Source organism: Spinacia oleracea, chromosome 1, assembly GCF_020520425.1.
Source record: "Spinacia oleracea cultivar Varoflay chromosome 1, BTI_SOV_V1, whole genome shotgun sequence".
NCBI classification, from domain to species: Eukaryota; Viridiplantae; Streptophyta; class Magnoliopsida; order Caryophyllales; family Amaranthaceae; genus Spinacia; species Spinacia oleracea.
This window is the reverse complement of record NC_079487.1, coordinates 115,530,319-115,545,056: the sequence shown is the minus strand read 5'-3', so window position 1 is coordinate 115,545,056 and position 14,738 is coordinate 115,530,319. Positions and strand designations below refer to the sequence as shown.

General features: G+C 33.6%; 2 protein-coding genes and 1 non-coding gene across 3 annotated transcripts; 2 read left to right on the top strand and 1 right to left on the bottom strand.

The window, feature by feature from the left end:
* Positions 1-1,004: 1,004 nt before the first annotated feature.
* Positions 1,005-6,020, bottom strand: LOC110801622 (glycosyltransferase BC10). The gene is made up of 2 exons (XM_022006990.2): positions 5,310-6,020; positions 1,005-1,690 (listed from the first exon to the last, which is right to left on the bottom strand). Exons 1-2 carry the CDS (start codon positions 5,916-5,918, stop codon positions 1,043-1,045), a joined length of 1,257 nt encoding a protein of 418 aa, XP_021862682.2. The 5' UTR covers positions 5,919-6,020; the 3' UTR covers positions 1,005-1,042.
* Positions 6,021-12,149: 6,129 nt separating this feature from the next.
* LOC110801614 (uncharacterized) lies at positions 12,150-14,639 on the top strand. The gene is made up of 4 exons (XM_022006981.2): positions 12,150-12,407; positions 13,052-13,112; positions 13,240-13,426; positions 13,565-14,639. Exons 1-4 carry the CDS (start codon positions 12,315-12,317, stop codon positions 13,605-13,607), a joined length of 384 nt encoding a protein of 127 aa, XP_021862673.1. The 5' UTR covers positions 12,150-12,314; the 3' UTR covers positions 13,608-14,639.
* Positions 14,443-14,639, top strand: LOC130466552 (U2 spliceosomal RNA). The gene has a single exon (XR_008926758.1). It is a non-coding gene; the product is annotated as a U2 spliceosomal RNA (small nuclear RNA).
* Positions 14,640-14,738: the final 99 nt, after the last annotated feature.

The window sequence follows — 14,738 nt, the reverse complement described above, 5'->3', positions numbered from 1 at the left end:
CGACATGAAGGTGGGACCCTTCCTCGACCGAGCATTAGAGTTCGTCGACCAAGGATGAGATCAAGACTTCCTCGACAAATTCATAGGAAGGTCAAGAGTACCTCCTCGGAAAATTCATAGGAACATTAAGGATACTTCCTCAACAAAGCCCACATCATCTACCATTTGTTATTGATTAGACGAAAGGAGGTTCCTTGATCGTCTGCTACTGCTCAATCTAAAGGAGGTTCCCCGACACGAAGGCGAGACCCTTTAATGTCGTGCGACCCATATGCAAGAAGAGGGGCAAAGTTCCTCGACTTATGAGAAGTTGGTCTTCAACATGGGAGGAATAAGTGTCACTCTACAACTCATATATAATCTCCACTATCAAGTGAAGGTCGATGAAGTTAAACTCCACGTAATAAGCTCGACAACGCTCAGCCAAAATAGAAGGTTCCTCGACACAAACACAAGAATTATACCTCGACTCCAAAGGAGGGGGTGGTTCCTCGACATTCACGCAAACAAAGACGGAAAGTAAATCGTGTTCCGTACAAAATTTCACTCAATACACGACATACCGAAGGCATCATCTCCTATGTCAAGCACGGGGGTAATTTTTGGGGCCCATATACATGGTATGCCCAACACGATGTGAAAAGACGAAATACCCTTGAGTACCTGAAACCAAGGAGGACAGTTATCCTTTAGAAGTAGACGTAATTACATAATTTCCCATAATAATCAATTAAAAAGCTATCTAATTATTACCTAAAAGAGTTAATCGGTCACTCTCTCTCTAGTTATTCTCACTTAACAATTACTTATCCAATTTAAGTATCGTATGAGATCTCTCGGACACACTCCGGAACAGTCTATCGATTCTATAGGTCTTCGACTAAAAGGAGACAACGGTCAAACACGTTATCAGTTAAGCCAATCCCCAAAATATTATATTTGTAGTTTCTTGTGCAGAAACAAAAAATATACAACATCGTAATAAGAACAATAAGTTAAGTGCATGAATATAAAATGAATCGAGAATTATAATTATAAAATGTTAAGGATCAAAACCTAGTAGGTTGGGTGAAATTTGAAGCAAAGGCTTCAATGTATCCCCTACAAATTTTCTAGCAAAAAGAAAGCACATAGTTGTTACATCACCGTTATATGTACAATTGGATGACTGAAATCTGATATTGTTAAGAAACTCCTCTGTTATGTCACGCCTAATAAATCGACCAGGATGAGGTCCAATATGTGACCAATCCACCCAAGTAATACCTCTATTGGCAATTAACTCTGGAAAAAGTAAACGCGACAAAGTTGGAAAATAATGCTCGTCATTGTAACAAGGTGGATGACAGTGTTGTTCGAAAATAGAGTAATATTTTTGATCGGAAATCATACGTATGGCAACATCACGACGAACTTCGAACCACTGGGAACCTTTTCTCCAGTCTTGAATGGTTATGTTAGGCCACATTTTGGGGTTGTAACGTCCACGACCGGGTTTTCTTGGGTCATCAAAGGAAGCAAGAAAACTCACATTTGATTTGGTTAAGAAGTTGTAAATTGTGGTGAAATTGAATAGTGGGATGCATGATTCAGAGAGTAAAACGAATCTTTGATTGGAAAAATCTAAGAGGGCATTGCCTAAAAGGCGTTTTTCAGCATCTATCATTGACATAGTTCCCCATGTCACTTCCTGAAACATGAAAACAATATGTGAAGTTCTTGTTCGGCAATTAGATGTTAGTTGGTTTGACTACAAGTCACCAACTCTGTTCTATCATCTTATTTTTACTTCTTTCAAATCTAATAAGATAAGAAAAAATAAGGATCAATAAATTCATATAAGACAATGTAATATAATATAAGATAAAATAAGATTAAATAAAATAAGGTAAGAATATAGGATATGATAAGATGGCGTTGATTACTGTTTGTATTAGCTAGTTTTACTAAATGGTTTCTTTGCACTACAAAATTATGCATCAATTAGAGATGGATTTTGAGATGGATACAATAAACATCTCAAATTTGAGACGGATTACTAAAATTTCATCTCTAAATTAAAATTGATGAAATAGTATATGGAGTTTCACAAATTCCGTCTCAAATTTGTAATGGATTTGCAAGAATTCCAAAAAAAAATTGAGACGCTCTTTATATAGACGCCCTATTTCCGTCTCAAATTCGTCTCTAAGCATCATTTTGAGACGGATTTTCATTATTTAGAGACGAAATTCCTCGTCTCTAATGATTATTTTGTAGTGTTTGGTGCTCGTGTAAATTATTTGGTAAATTATTCGTTAGTTGTTAATTATTTAATGTGTTAAATGATCATTGAGGACATTGATATAAGATGGCTTAGGTCGGTTAGAGTTGTAGTTTTAGAAAATTTTAGGATAAATTTGTCATTTTACACCCTTTTCTTTAAACTTCTATTACAAAAAAAAAAATTCTATATTAAGTTTTTTCAAAACTAACTTTTTCAACACAAAGTCTCTTCCAAAAATCTAATAAAAGAACTCCAAATAAAATTAATTTTTTTTTAAAAAAATGTCAACATACGCACCAACAACACAAGGAGAAGACGACCTTTTTGTAACATTTGTGGGAACATTGAAGCATATGAGAAAAACTTTCTTGTAGAAACTTGTGCCTGTTTCAAACCCTTGTCCCAAATGGGTACCCTCTAATTAGGGTTACGGTGCGGAATAACCCGTTTATTTAGGTGGCACTTTTCCCTTTTTTTTTGACAAGGAGATAAAAACTAGATTATCCCGAATAATCTTAATCCGCAAATCTCGATTTTCACATTGGTCACGCAACATGGTTCGAGCATTCCGAAACATCGCAACATATGGATTTACATTATTAAGAATTTTTGTAGTCCTTCTATACAGGATTATGGGGCTTATCATAGAAGATTTAGAACCATCTATCACATGCATGGGGTTTTGTAATTCATTCTCAATGTCATAAATGTACAATTACGCCAACTTTAGCAAGTTCTTTGGCTCTGGGATTAAAGACCCAATTTTATGATGATTACTACCACTTATGCGGAAGACATAGGGCCTCCACTGTCATTAACGGTGTTGTCAATTATTTCTACCGCCCATAGACGTGAATGTCAACAAAGAATTAAATGTTCGAGCTTTATCTTTGAAATGGTGGTTCGACAAAAGGGATTGAATATCTTTATTTTATTTCTCATTACCTTTTACATTATTTGAATACATTAATACCTTCACTTACCCACTTGTATTTTTATTTTAATAAAATTAACTCACCCTCTTTAAACTTTGTGTCGGTCAAGTGCACCATTTATTATATATGGATGGAGTATGTTAGTTTTTATAATCATATCTACCACACATTACTATCATCCCTTCATCCCAAACTAAGGCAGATTTATTCATGTTTAGTTGGCTATGATATTAATGATCATGTTTTAGCTAGGCTTAAATATTTTTTCGAGAATAATGTAGTCATTTAACAAAACTAAAAATTAAAAAGAAGCAGAGGCAAGAGCTGCAATGATCAACAAAGTGACAACTACTTAAAAGCATCTCAGATAGTTATTGGTACGATAGTTAGGAGGCCGTTCAGGTTTCAAAAGACTCGAATGTGACAGAAGGCTCTTCTTCGAAGGCAAAGAACTTTACTCCTTTTGTTGTTAGCGGTTCAACAATGGATAATCCAATTACCATTATTGAAGTGGAAGATGGAGAAATCACCAACAATTAATTCTCCCAAGTGCCTTAGTAGTGTTTCATCTTTTGGCTTATATGGATAACCAGGATTTTTGTGGCCGCAAGGTTTATCTAGGTTATTAGGATATTTTGTATAAGGGAGGTATGATATTATCGTTATTTGTTTCGCCATAAGGGAAGTTGGTTTTGTACTGAACCTGCCTTAATATTTTGTTCTTTTCATGTGTTAAAAAATCTATGTGGCATAGTGGTATACCAAGCTTAGTCAAAGGACATCTAACTCAAATTATTAAGCATAAGCTTCATTCTTTCTCCGCTTTCTAATATTTCTCTTTCATTCTTCAACCATCTGTACACAACTACTCGTCCTTACGCCAAAAAAATTAATAGGTTTGCTGACTTGTGTAATTGCATATATTTTAATACTTGGTAAACTAAGAGTATTCCCTTAAATAAAACTCTAAGGGTATGTTTTAATTATGCTTCGATGGTTGAAAAGACGATTTGCTCTCGAAAAACATCATTTCTCTAAATTTAACAACTTCTCAGATCTAGTTCCTCTTATTATGTTTTTCTTTACTTGTAAATTTACTTTTAATTGATCTAATCATCGATTAATATATTTTTTCTTCATATTCTTATGTGTTAATTTTTTTCCTTTTGTTGGAGTTTGTCGGTTTAATTTAATTAGAATGACATGCATATTACAATAGTAGAGAAATTAAAATGTAGCGGCAAGTGGAAAATGCAGAGTTGTTGAAAATATGTATAATTGTGCATGTAGGCTTAGAAGTAATTTAGTGTAATTTGATTTTCAATGTATAATTCTGCTAAAGTTATAATATTTTTATTTTCGTATTGTGCAACTATGTAGAATTCGACCATGGTTAAATTTTTTTTTTTTTTTTTTTGTAGAAGCTAAAATATGTAATGTTTCATTCTGTACCATAGATTTGTCATGAAATTTGAAAGTGAATAATTGTTCTAAATTATTTCTTTAATCTTTTATGTCCATAATTACCCTTTATTAATGTTATTTCCAATTTAATCTCCCTATTAATTGTGTGTGGGTGATGCTGATTTGTTAATTTTTTTTTATTTCCTAAATTTACTTAAATAACGAAGCATGAGAGGTGAGAATGGAGTTTGGGAGCTCCTACGTTCCTCACCACTCTGTTTTAATGTAATAGATGAGATTACTAATTCTGGATTCAGAATATTACGGAGTACTATCTTAGTTTGATTGGATCATTTTCGTTGACAAAGGGCCCATATATTAGAAGCCCAGTATTAAATTCAAAGCAAACTCCCTTAATTACGTGAAAGCCCAAAGTAAGTACTAATAAAGAGGTAGACTTGTTTCGATCCTCGTTTTAAGTACCACTTACTAAGTATTCAACAAACTAAAATAATGATGTCTTGGCCTAGTGGTTAAGACTGAGGGCCTGTGTACAATAGGTTTCAGGTTCGAATCCCCTCCCCCGTTTGTAATTTAGACATCTGAAATGATGATTTAGGTTGATCATTAAGAGGCTAATATAATTTTTATTTTCTAATTAAAAATAAATAAATAAAGATTAACCAAAAGTTAGAAGTAGATACCTGACTAGGAATTCGGCTGCCGTAGAATACAGATTCTTGAGGCCAAGAGTGATTGTAAGAAGGATGCGTGTGAACATAAATGGAGTATAACCCTTGATGACCCTTAAAGAATAGTTCCCATAGTGGGGCTAATGGTAAGGGCCCTTTTGTCAAGAACATGAAGGCCACTTTAGGAAAGTAATCATAAGGGTACCCTTCCATTTGAGGGACCATTGATGCTCTCCATAGTAACTCCTTGTCACTCATATTATGCACTACACTACTATTTCCAATTTTGCTATTATCATCTCCCAAGTTGTATTCCTTCCATGATGAAACAATGTTACTTGTTGTTGTTGTTGTTGTTGTTTCGTCCGATGTAGGTGGTGGATCATCCGAAGGCATAGGCGGTGGTGGTGGTGGTGGAGATGGTGGAGGCCGGGCCGGTGGCTCTTCCGGTAGTGCCAAGTACGGCAAGGTAGCGGATAGAGATGGCCAAGTAGAAAGGGAAAGAGGAAAGGTTTGGAGATGGAGGAAGCCAATTGTTAGGCCAAGAGATAAGCCTAAGGCAAAGAAGAAAAATTGATCTAACTTAGCCATATATAGTTTTACTAACTCACTAATTAACATATGTCATAATGATTTTTGTTAGAATCATGCATCTTAATTGATGAGTACTAGAAAAATAAAAAAAGTTAACCATAAATAATTTGATTCAATGGCTAAATATATAAAGGGAGATTATTAACTTAAGAGATGTATCTAGCTAGCTAGGTAGGACTGCTTTTTATTTAATGATTTATGAGTCAAACGGAAGTTAGGGGAATTTGCATGTGTTAGACTACGTATTTTTTACGAGATTGACCTAGTTATCCCATAGTCGTCTATGCTTTTCTATCTGACTTTGTAGCAACTAGCAAGCAGCCAAACACGTCGTAGGATGTTGAGATCTCAAACAATACGTCCAATGACAATAGTGGATCATAACATTAATGTTATATGTACTCCCTCTGTCCCTTAATACTCGCATTGTTTTGACTTTTTGCACTATTCACATAATTCACTTTGACTCTATTTTATTTCTATTATATGAAAACAAATATTAGTATGTAATATATTGTTGGCTTCATCTTAATATATATTTTCAAAATATTAATATTTTTATAAATTTTTATAATATGAAGTTAAAGATATTGGTGGTCAAAGTAATGCATTGGCAAACGTGTCAAGTCGAAACGGTGCGAGTATTAATGGACAGAGGGAGTAAATAACTAGTGGATCTCGAACCGTTCAACTGAGGATGGGGGAATGAGTACGTGTTTTTCATAAAAGATTATAAATTTTAGGTAATATAGCACTTGCTTTGTACAATTAACTCAAATTTTAGGAGGATCTAATTAAAAATCTATTGCCATAATTTAGGTCAAGTAATACACAATATGTGCCCCTAATCAAAGAGAACATCTTAGAGAAGCTAAAACAAGTTAAGATGACAAGATGGTATGTGTATCCAAAATTTGCTCCCCCGTATCTCCTAGGTCAATGTCCAAAATATTGGGAAAAAGAAACAAAACATGGAACAAGTTGATCGGACCCAATTCAAGAAATTAAATACAATTATTATAATATTATAATCCTAGTATTATGTATGCACTTAGTCCAAAGTTTATTTGGATTAATTCAATAATGTGTTATTGTTTGACAAATTAATATTGTTAATTAAGCAGCTTAAGCCAGTGTTAAAGTTGATGTGAAAGAATCTTAGAATGCAAGTGGCGTGGTTTACATTAGTTTAAAAAGGATTAAAAGTTTGTTAATTAAGATTAGCCAAACTAGCCATGTGTTGATTTGAGATTAATTGCAACAAAAACAAGGGAACTTTTATCTTATAAAAAAGTACAATTTGAGGATTAAGTTTGTTCTTCGATAAAATTTGAAGCGTGAACTTTAAACAAGGGAGAAATAAGTGATGCATGGCTTCCGGACGTTGCAATTAAGTTCATGAAACCTCGGCAGTTTGCATGGAACCTTAAGACATGCACAACATGCCAAACCCCATCACCTCTCCCAAAAATAAAAAATAAAGACTTACTCAAAAGTCAATATTTGTTAAATGAAATACTTTAAAATTTTCAAATAAGTAATTCACTTCAATCTACGTATAGGAGAGTAATTAGAGTTGATAATGTGTAAAGACGATCTGTGTACAACATGTATTGTCTAACACCTGAAAGATGAGTTACAAATATTTTAAATTCCTCACGTCTTAAATCAGCGGATTACGTTACACATGCTAACAAACATGTTGATATGATATGTAATACTTTGCCAAAAATGTCAAATATATGCACCAATATTAGAGTACCGATATACGCCTAATTATATGTTTCCATGTTGGCTAGACCTCTATTCCATAAGAAAACTCAGGGGCAGAGCTGGGGGTGGCTGGCGGGGCCATGGCCACACCCATAATATGGTTAAATATTAAATATCCATATAAATGCACATGTCTACTATTGTTCAAGTGGTAGTTTTGCCTTAAAAAGTGAGATATTATTGGGAGATATAGGGTTCAATTCTTGTTAAACATGGTTTTTTTTAAAAAATCCCATTGTTATAAAAGTTGTATGTTAAGTTTTGCCCCTCCCCAATGTATAATTTATGGTTCGGCCCTAAGAACTCATTAGGTCATTCCGGAAAATAATCTTTTGGTGTCCTTCTATAGAATAGACTACAATACCACCAATCACTTAACAATTTAATTAAAATATATATATTTTCTCCGTATTTTTTGAGGAGTTACATGTTGGCTGGCACAAATGAGAGTTGAATGTAATATAAATAATAAAGCAAGTGGGGGAGGAGTAATAAACAAATAGAATAAAGACGGTGGGGAATTTTTTTTACTTAAATTAGAAAGAGAGATTATCGAAGTATTGGCCCCATAAAATAGTAAGATGTATTAAATAATTTGTGAGTTCGTAGAATCAAACTTACCAAAAATAAAAATGTAACCCCCCTAAATAAACTATGGGAGATTGGGAGGAGTAGCTGATTTTTTATGCGAATTGGAATTAATAGAAAAAAACTGAATATCTAATGCCGAGTAATCAATCAAGAAAGAGTAATGAAAATCACGCATGAAGTTTCTCCTATTTTCTTACATGAAAACATTTGGGAAATCACACAAATAAAGTCAAAGAATTACTTTACATGCAATCAGAAGAGTTTGATGCAAAAACACCTACAATATCTCATTCTCCCATTTTACAATAGGAAAATGATTTTACGTACAACCACCTTACTCTGTATTTCAAAATAGAAAAATATGAAAATGCACGTGGTTAGGCAAGTATAACGCGGGCCAAATAAATAAATAATACACTACTCCGTATTTTATATTACCATGTATTTAATTATTACTTTGGTACTACAATTTAAATTTTTTATTATGAATATTCTACATTAATTGTTGCACAATTTAGATGTTTTTTATGAAGACCATGTCAAACTTTTCTCTAGATAACTTTGTGAACAATGTTTCTTGCCTCTTATCTTAGGCGATTATGGGTAATAATACAATTTTTTGTTTTTATATACTCTCGCACGCATCACGTGCATATAAGACTTTCTCTATTATACAAGCTAACTCGTGAGGAGTTTGGTGTCCACCTAAGATGTCTATATTACCCTTATTCATATTTAAATTGGTAAAAAATATTTATAAAATGTTACTCCGTATAACATTACTTGCATATATAAAAGGCAAATTTAGCAAATACAACCTAATAAAGTTTTCTACTTGCCAGTTACAATCTCAAACTTATACATTCATCTTAAATTACAACACGAAGTCATTTATCGGCAAAAATGTCCGGAAGATAATGTCATAATGTTGTTAAAAAAAATAATTACATAATATCTATAAAAAAAATCGATTTGTTTTGTTTTAATTCTTATTTTTCTATCTAATTTTTTTTATAGAAATTATGTAATTGTTTCTTTAATAACATTATGAAATCATCTTTCGGTGATTTTGCTGGAAAATGATTTTGGAGTTGTAATTTAAAATGGATGTACAAGTTTAAGGTTATAATTGACAAAAAAAAAATTGAGTTGTAATTGATAAATATGAAACTTTGTTAGGTTATATTTGCCAAACTTTCTATATAAAACAATTGTTCACATACTAATTAGTGTTTAAATAAATGAGGGATTCCAACTTTCAAGAACTTATTGCCCTTAGTTGTTCAATTATTGCTGTCATGCTCAATCTATTACGGCAATTAATAAAATACTTCCCAAATTTGATCTAACTTCAAGGAGGTTTATAATGAAACATCAAGACACAAAAGCGTCTTCTATATGAGATGCACTTACGATGGCATGATTTCGAACTCATATACCCAAATTCAAGTGGACACTTGCGAATTGTCTCTGGTTCTACGCTTATATCGTTGTATGGAGTATTGTTTATCAACCGAAAGTACACGGTTCCCATCTTATTGTAACACTAATGCACATACACACTTTTTAAGTAAGGATTTTTTTTTTTTTTTTTTTAACAGACTCATGTAGTTACGTGTCATGTCCAGGGCTGTAAGTGAGCTGATATATTCGCGGACAAGCTCGGTCAAAATCCAGTCAAAATCCGTTTATTAAGTAACTAGTCTTCTATACACGCGGTACGTGCTTGACTTCAGCGTGAGTCTATATATAAAATTAAAAATTGTGATATTATAACTAGTCACCACAAACTACATGCAAAAAATTATTCACAAAGTTTATCTAAAGAAAAATAGACATCATATCATGAATGAAAAACTCCAAATAGGAAACAATGTAATACTCATCGCCTCCCACGAAGAAAAATATAAATTGTAGTACCAACATTAAAAAAATTATACTGTACATATATATTGTACTTCACTTTTTTTATTTTGCTCGCAGTATGTTGCCTAACCCGTGTACTTTTTCGTCCAATCAAATTGCAGCACATAACTAACACTATAGGAATATTTTGGATTAAAATTTTCAATTGGTGTAGGTAACACCCACGAAAAAGTTTTGATTCCAGAGGTTGAGAATTATTTTTCCTTGAGCCTATTACGTCTATTAGGCTACACAAACGTAAACAAATTTTCTTTAATGTAAAACTCAATGTGAGCTAATTAAAATCCTAAGAGTATTTATTATAGTAGATTGAAACATGTTGAATAAACAGTCTAAATTGCGTTGGACAAGGCCGAATCAATAACCTACAAAACCAAATCAATTACTGATTTTCCCTTAAAAAAATGTTTTTGACCTTCGATCTTGCGTGTCTTGATCTTCGTTTTCGTCCATTATAGAACTCAAGAACGTAGTTACACATATTATTTAACCAACATTATTAAGCAACCTTATTACTATATTCTTTTTGTTGGTCCTATATCTTTAGTGTATAATTATATGGAACATGATTTATTATCTCTTACTCCGTAGTACTTTGTATTGAACATCGTCTTTTGCCGAGTAAAACGTAGTTTTTTCCGCTACATCTCTAGTGTATAATTAATACTCATATTGTTTGTTACTAATCTTGAAAAGTGAATACTACATGGATATATTATTTGCCTATTTTATCGAATAGTTATTGTCGCTAAATAATCTTGTTTTGAATTTTTTTCCAATCAAATTGATTTCCTTAGAAAAATAGCGTAGGTTGTATTTGCATTAAAATTTCACCAAATCTAGGCATTAATCATATATTTAATAGAGTTATATTAATTTAAATGATTAACGAGGGTAATATTGACTATTTTGTAGGGGACACCAAAAGGTCATTTACTATAAAAACTATTTCATTCATATGTTTTGTTAAGTTTCTCCTTGATTATGTTTGTTTGCTCCAATTTGAGATTTGATTGATTGAACCCCGGCCAACTCCCATAGTAAGAGTTTATGGCTTTTCTTGTTTCCAAATTCATTCCTTTGTTATTGTTTCCCTTAAGATCTGAATGTTTAATATAAATACTCTTACAAATTAACTTACCTCCGCCAAGCAGAACCAAGGATTTAAATCAAAAGCATGATCTATATAAATAACAATATCAAGTTAGATTTTCCAAGCTTGTTTATCAAGCTCGTTTAGCTCGAGCTAAACGAGTGAGCTGGGACCGAGCTCGAGAAAGTCAGAATACAAAGTCCGAACAACAAATTGCAAAGCTCGAACAATTAAAATCCTTACCGGCCATCTTAGCTTGAATAAGGTAAAATTCGGATCGTCTCGCCTCGTTTGCATCCATAGTCTTTCTTCTCAACTTATTGTTGCACGAGTCGTATGTGTTTATCGACCCTGAAAATTGAGAACTTATTTAGCTTGTCGGGTGATAGCATGATATCCAAGAGATGAGACCGATGAACTAAAACAAGGAATTTAACTCTTATTGGTAAAATGCTAAAAGGCTTGTCCAAATATACCTATGTACACACGTTAACTGACCTTAGAGGTAGATTCGAGGAAGACACTTCGATGCCTAAGTCGGTGGTTCCACATAAGAGGATCTTAATGGGTTTTGTATGTGTAAAAACAATAAATGAAAATACCTTGAGAAATACCACATATTCACATTTGTTGACAAAGATAGTTAGACCTTGTCATGATGGGTTGTGGGTCATGCAAAGGATCTGAATCCTTTATGAATAAGCAAAAACTTTATTTTTTCTGGTGTTACCCCCGGTTCACCTTTAGGGATAATCCGAAATCGAAGCGAGTTTCGAGTGGATAGGTTTCACTCCCTTTCCAATTATTGTTGCGGGAATCCAACCCACAATCCTCTCTGCCAAATTCAACCCATCAATTAGTATAAGCAAAAACTTTATAGCCTAATAAGTTTTTAGGTGGACATACACAATTGAGTGCAATATGAGATGGTCCAAACCAAAACTAATTCGATCAAGCTTCTAGTCAATCACTAAGCCAATCTTTTACAGTTCGGTACGGCTTGAGGTTTCGCAATTAAAATTTGGAAACGAGTAAAGAAAATGGAGGAAGATGGAAGAAGGGAAGCATCAATTGCGTCAAATCCCAGTGTCAAATCATCTTCAATTACCCAAGAACGCCTCGCCAAATTTCGAGTAATGTTCTCAAACCCTTGTTTTAATAGCAGTAAGCTTGGGTTTGGACAAATACCCAGAAAATCTGATTAAATTCCTTATTTTATGGGATTGATAAATTTCCATAGTTTTGATTTGCATTATTTGTTTTTTGTGATTCAGCGCAAAGGGCTTCATTTGATTTTATTTCAATATTGTAGTGAATTGTGAGTATTAATTGATGCTTGATTAGGAGTTTCTGCAATTTCTAATTTGTTTTCGTGATTACTGAGAAGGGTTTGATTTGATTTCAGTGTTAATTGATGTTTGATTATTGATTTATGCAGCTTTTAATATTCTGATTTTTTTGTGGGAATAATAATTAGGGAAAATTTTGTGGAATTTTTGCTGGCCATGAATTGTGATTATGATTTATGATCATAGATTTGAAGTTTATCTATTTGAAGCGCAAAACTGAGAAAAATGTGATAAAATAGTAGAAATTGAACACTTTTTACTCTGGTAGTGCTAGTAAGAGCAAACCATCTGACTTCTTGGAAGTGTAATTTTTGCTGTTCTGACTTCTAATTGCATTGTTCCTATGCTCTTGTCTTGAACTTATGTGCATTTGTTTTCGACGCCGCTGTTGCTTGCTGTAAGTATATCTTGGACTGTGCATCTTGTAGGAATTACAACAGAGACGCTTGCGAATGCAATCAAAGATAAAGTACAAAAGGAAGTCTAAAGGTCCATCTTATTTCCGTTCTTAGGATCATTAATCATTTAATTATGTCATGGTTATGATTCGAGCTATTTCTAATTCATACTGAAATGGGGTCTAAAAGCATTTTGTGCAATACTTGTTGAATTGCAGACAAGAAAGGTAAATTTCTAAGTGAGGATGTTGATACACAAGGATGTGTAGATGAGCATGTAGATGAGGGGTTGAAAGATTCAAGTGTTAGAAGCACTTCAAAAGGCGAATACAGTAACGAAGTATCATCATCAACTTCCCACACCGATGTACATCCCGCATTAAAGAAGAGGAAGTTGCATTGGGGGTAATGATCTTTTATGATATCATCAAACCTTTTTCTGCTTATTAGTATCCAACTCGTTTCAAACCAAATCTAATTGTTTAGAACATCGATCTGCTTTGTAAAATGTAAGCCTTATCGTTTTTATTTTGTGGATGATAGGCTAGATGCAAAAGAACGATGGGAAAGAAAGGCCAACATGTAGCATATGCAGATTTGCAGAATCCCTCAGAAGCGAAAGCAGCATTTCAGTTCTTTGATGTGGCTGTTTCATGGCCTTTTCAACGTTAATTTTCCTGCGGCTTAGTTGGGGATGCTCCTACAGTTACATTTGATAGGCAAATACTGAGATAGTTATGATGGATAGAGCACTAAGAATTACATCTCTCGTCATCTGTGATCACACCTGTAGTTTGGGATGCAGGGTAAGACCTGAGAGGTTTAGTGGTTTCATAATCTGAACAATAATTTTCAAGCGTCAAACATGATACTACAGCTTATCATTCTTTTTCAAAACAATGTTAATGAAATAGGAAACAAAGAAAGTTATTGTTGCTTCATATTTTTCTCAAATAAAGTAATGTAACGCACAACAACGCCCTGTCTCGGGGCACCTACATACAACCAATCCCACAGCTGGTAAGCTTCAAACAATGGCGAGAGGGTTAATACGGATATGGTGCCAAAAATGAAACTTCAGACCTATTTCAACATTTGACTGGTTCTTGGAAAAAAAAGCTTCATGCTTCATGCTTCATGCTTCATGCTTCATGGTACAGCAGTTGGTGATAAAAAGCAGGATGTAATGTAGATAATTTTATCGCGTCACAAGTTAGCAGAGGAATCTATGGCTATATCAATATATCATTAACTGCCTTTATCCATAGAATAACTTCAATAATGCTACAAGACTGTCGTAGTAGTAAATAGTAATGCATTACTGCAGCAAAATAGCAACTGAAACCGTCCCACATCGAAATAAGAAACAAGCATGTGTTGCAAGGGTATTATAAAAGAGCAGTCCAAACTATGGAAAATTCATACCTTTCTCGGCCTTTTGGCTAAGATCAAGTGTAGTATCTGTTCTTATCAGTTTAATATCTGATACGTGGGTCAATGACCCACAACGATATTAAATTTATTTTTTAAGGGGGAAGTTCCACCACAGTAGCTTGCTACTGGGATCTTCAAGCGTCGCCCATGCGTTGCACTATTGCATGGGCCTGGCGCACCCCACCAGTTCTAGTTTAAATAATATGCACTTGGAGGATTTCAGAGGGAGGGATTTGATATTTGTTTGACAAGAAGTGTATGTGTTTGTTTGATAAACCAAAAT

Excerpts from the sequence above, each read along its gene's own strand:
- LOC110801614 (XM_022006981.2), top strand. The coding sequence starts at position 12,315 with ATGGAGGAAGATGGAAGAAGGGAAGCATCAATTGCGTCAAATCCCAGT. Across the intron at positions 12,408-13,051 it reads AACGCCTCGCCAAATTTCGA|GAATTACAACAGAGACGCTT; the intron begins GTAATGTTCTCA and ends TGCATCTTGTAG. Across the intron at positions 13,113-13,239 it reads GTACAAAAGGAAGTCTAAAG|ACAAGAAAGGTAAATTTCTA; the intron begins GTCCATCTTATT and ends GTTGAATTGCAG.
- LOC110801622 (XM_022006990.2), bottom strand. The coding sequence starts at position 5,918 with ATGTTAATTAGTGAGTTAGTAAAACTATATATGGCTAAGTTAGATCAA. Across the intron at positions 1,691-5,309 it reads GCAGCCGAATTCCTAGTCAG|GAAGTGACATGGGGAACTAT; the intron begins GTATCTACTTCT and ends TTCATGTTTCAG.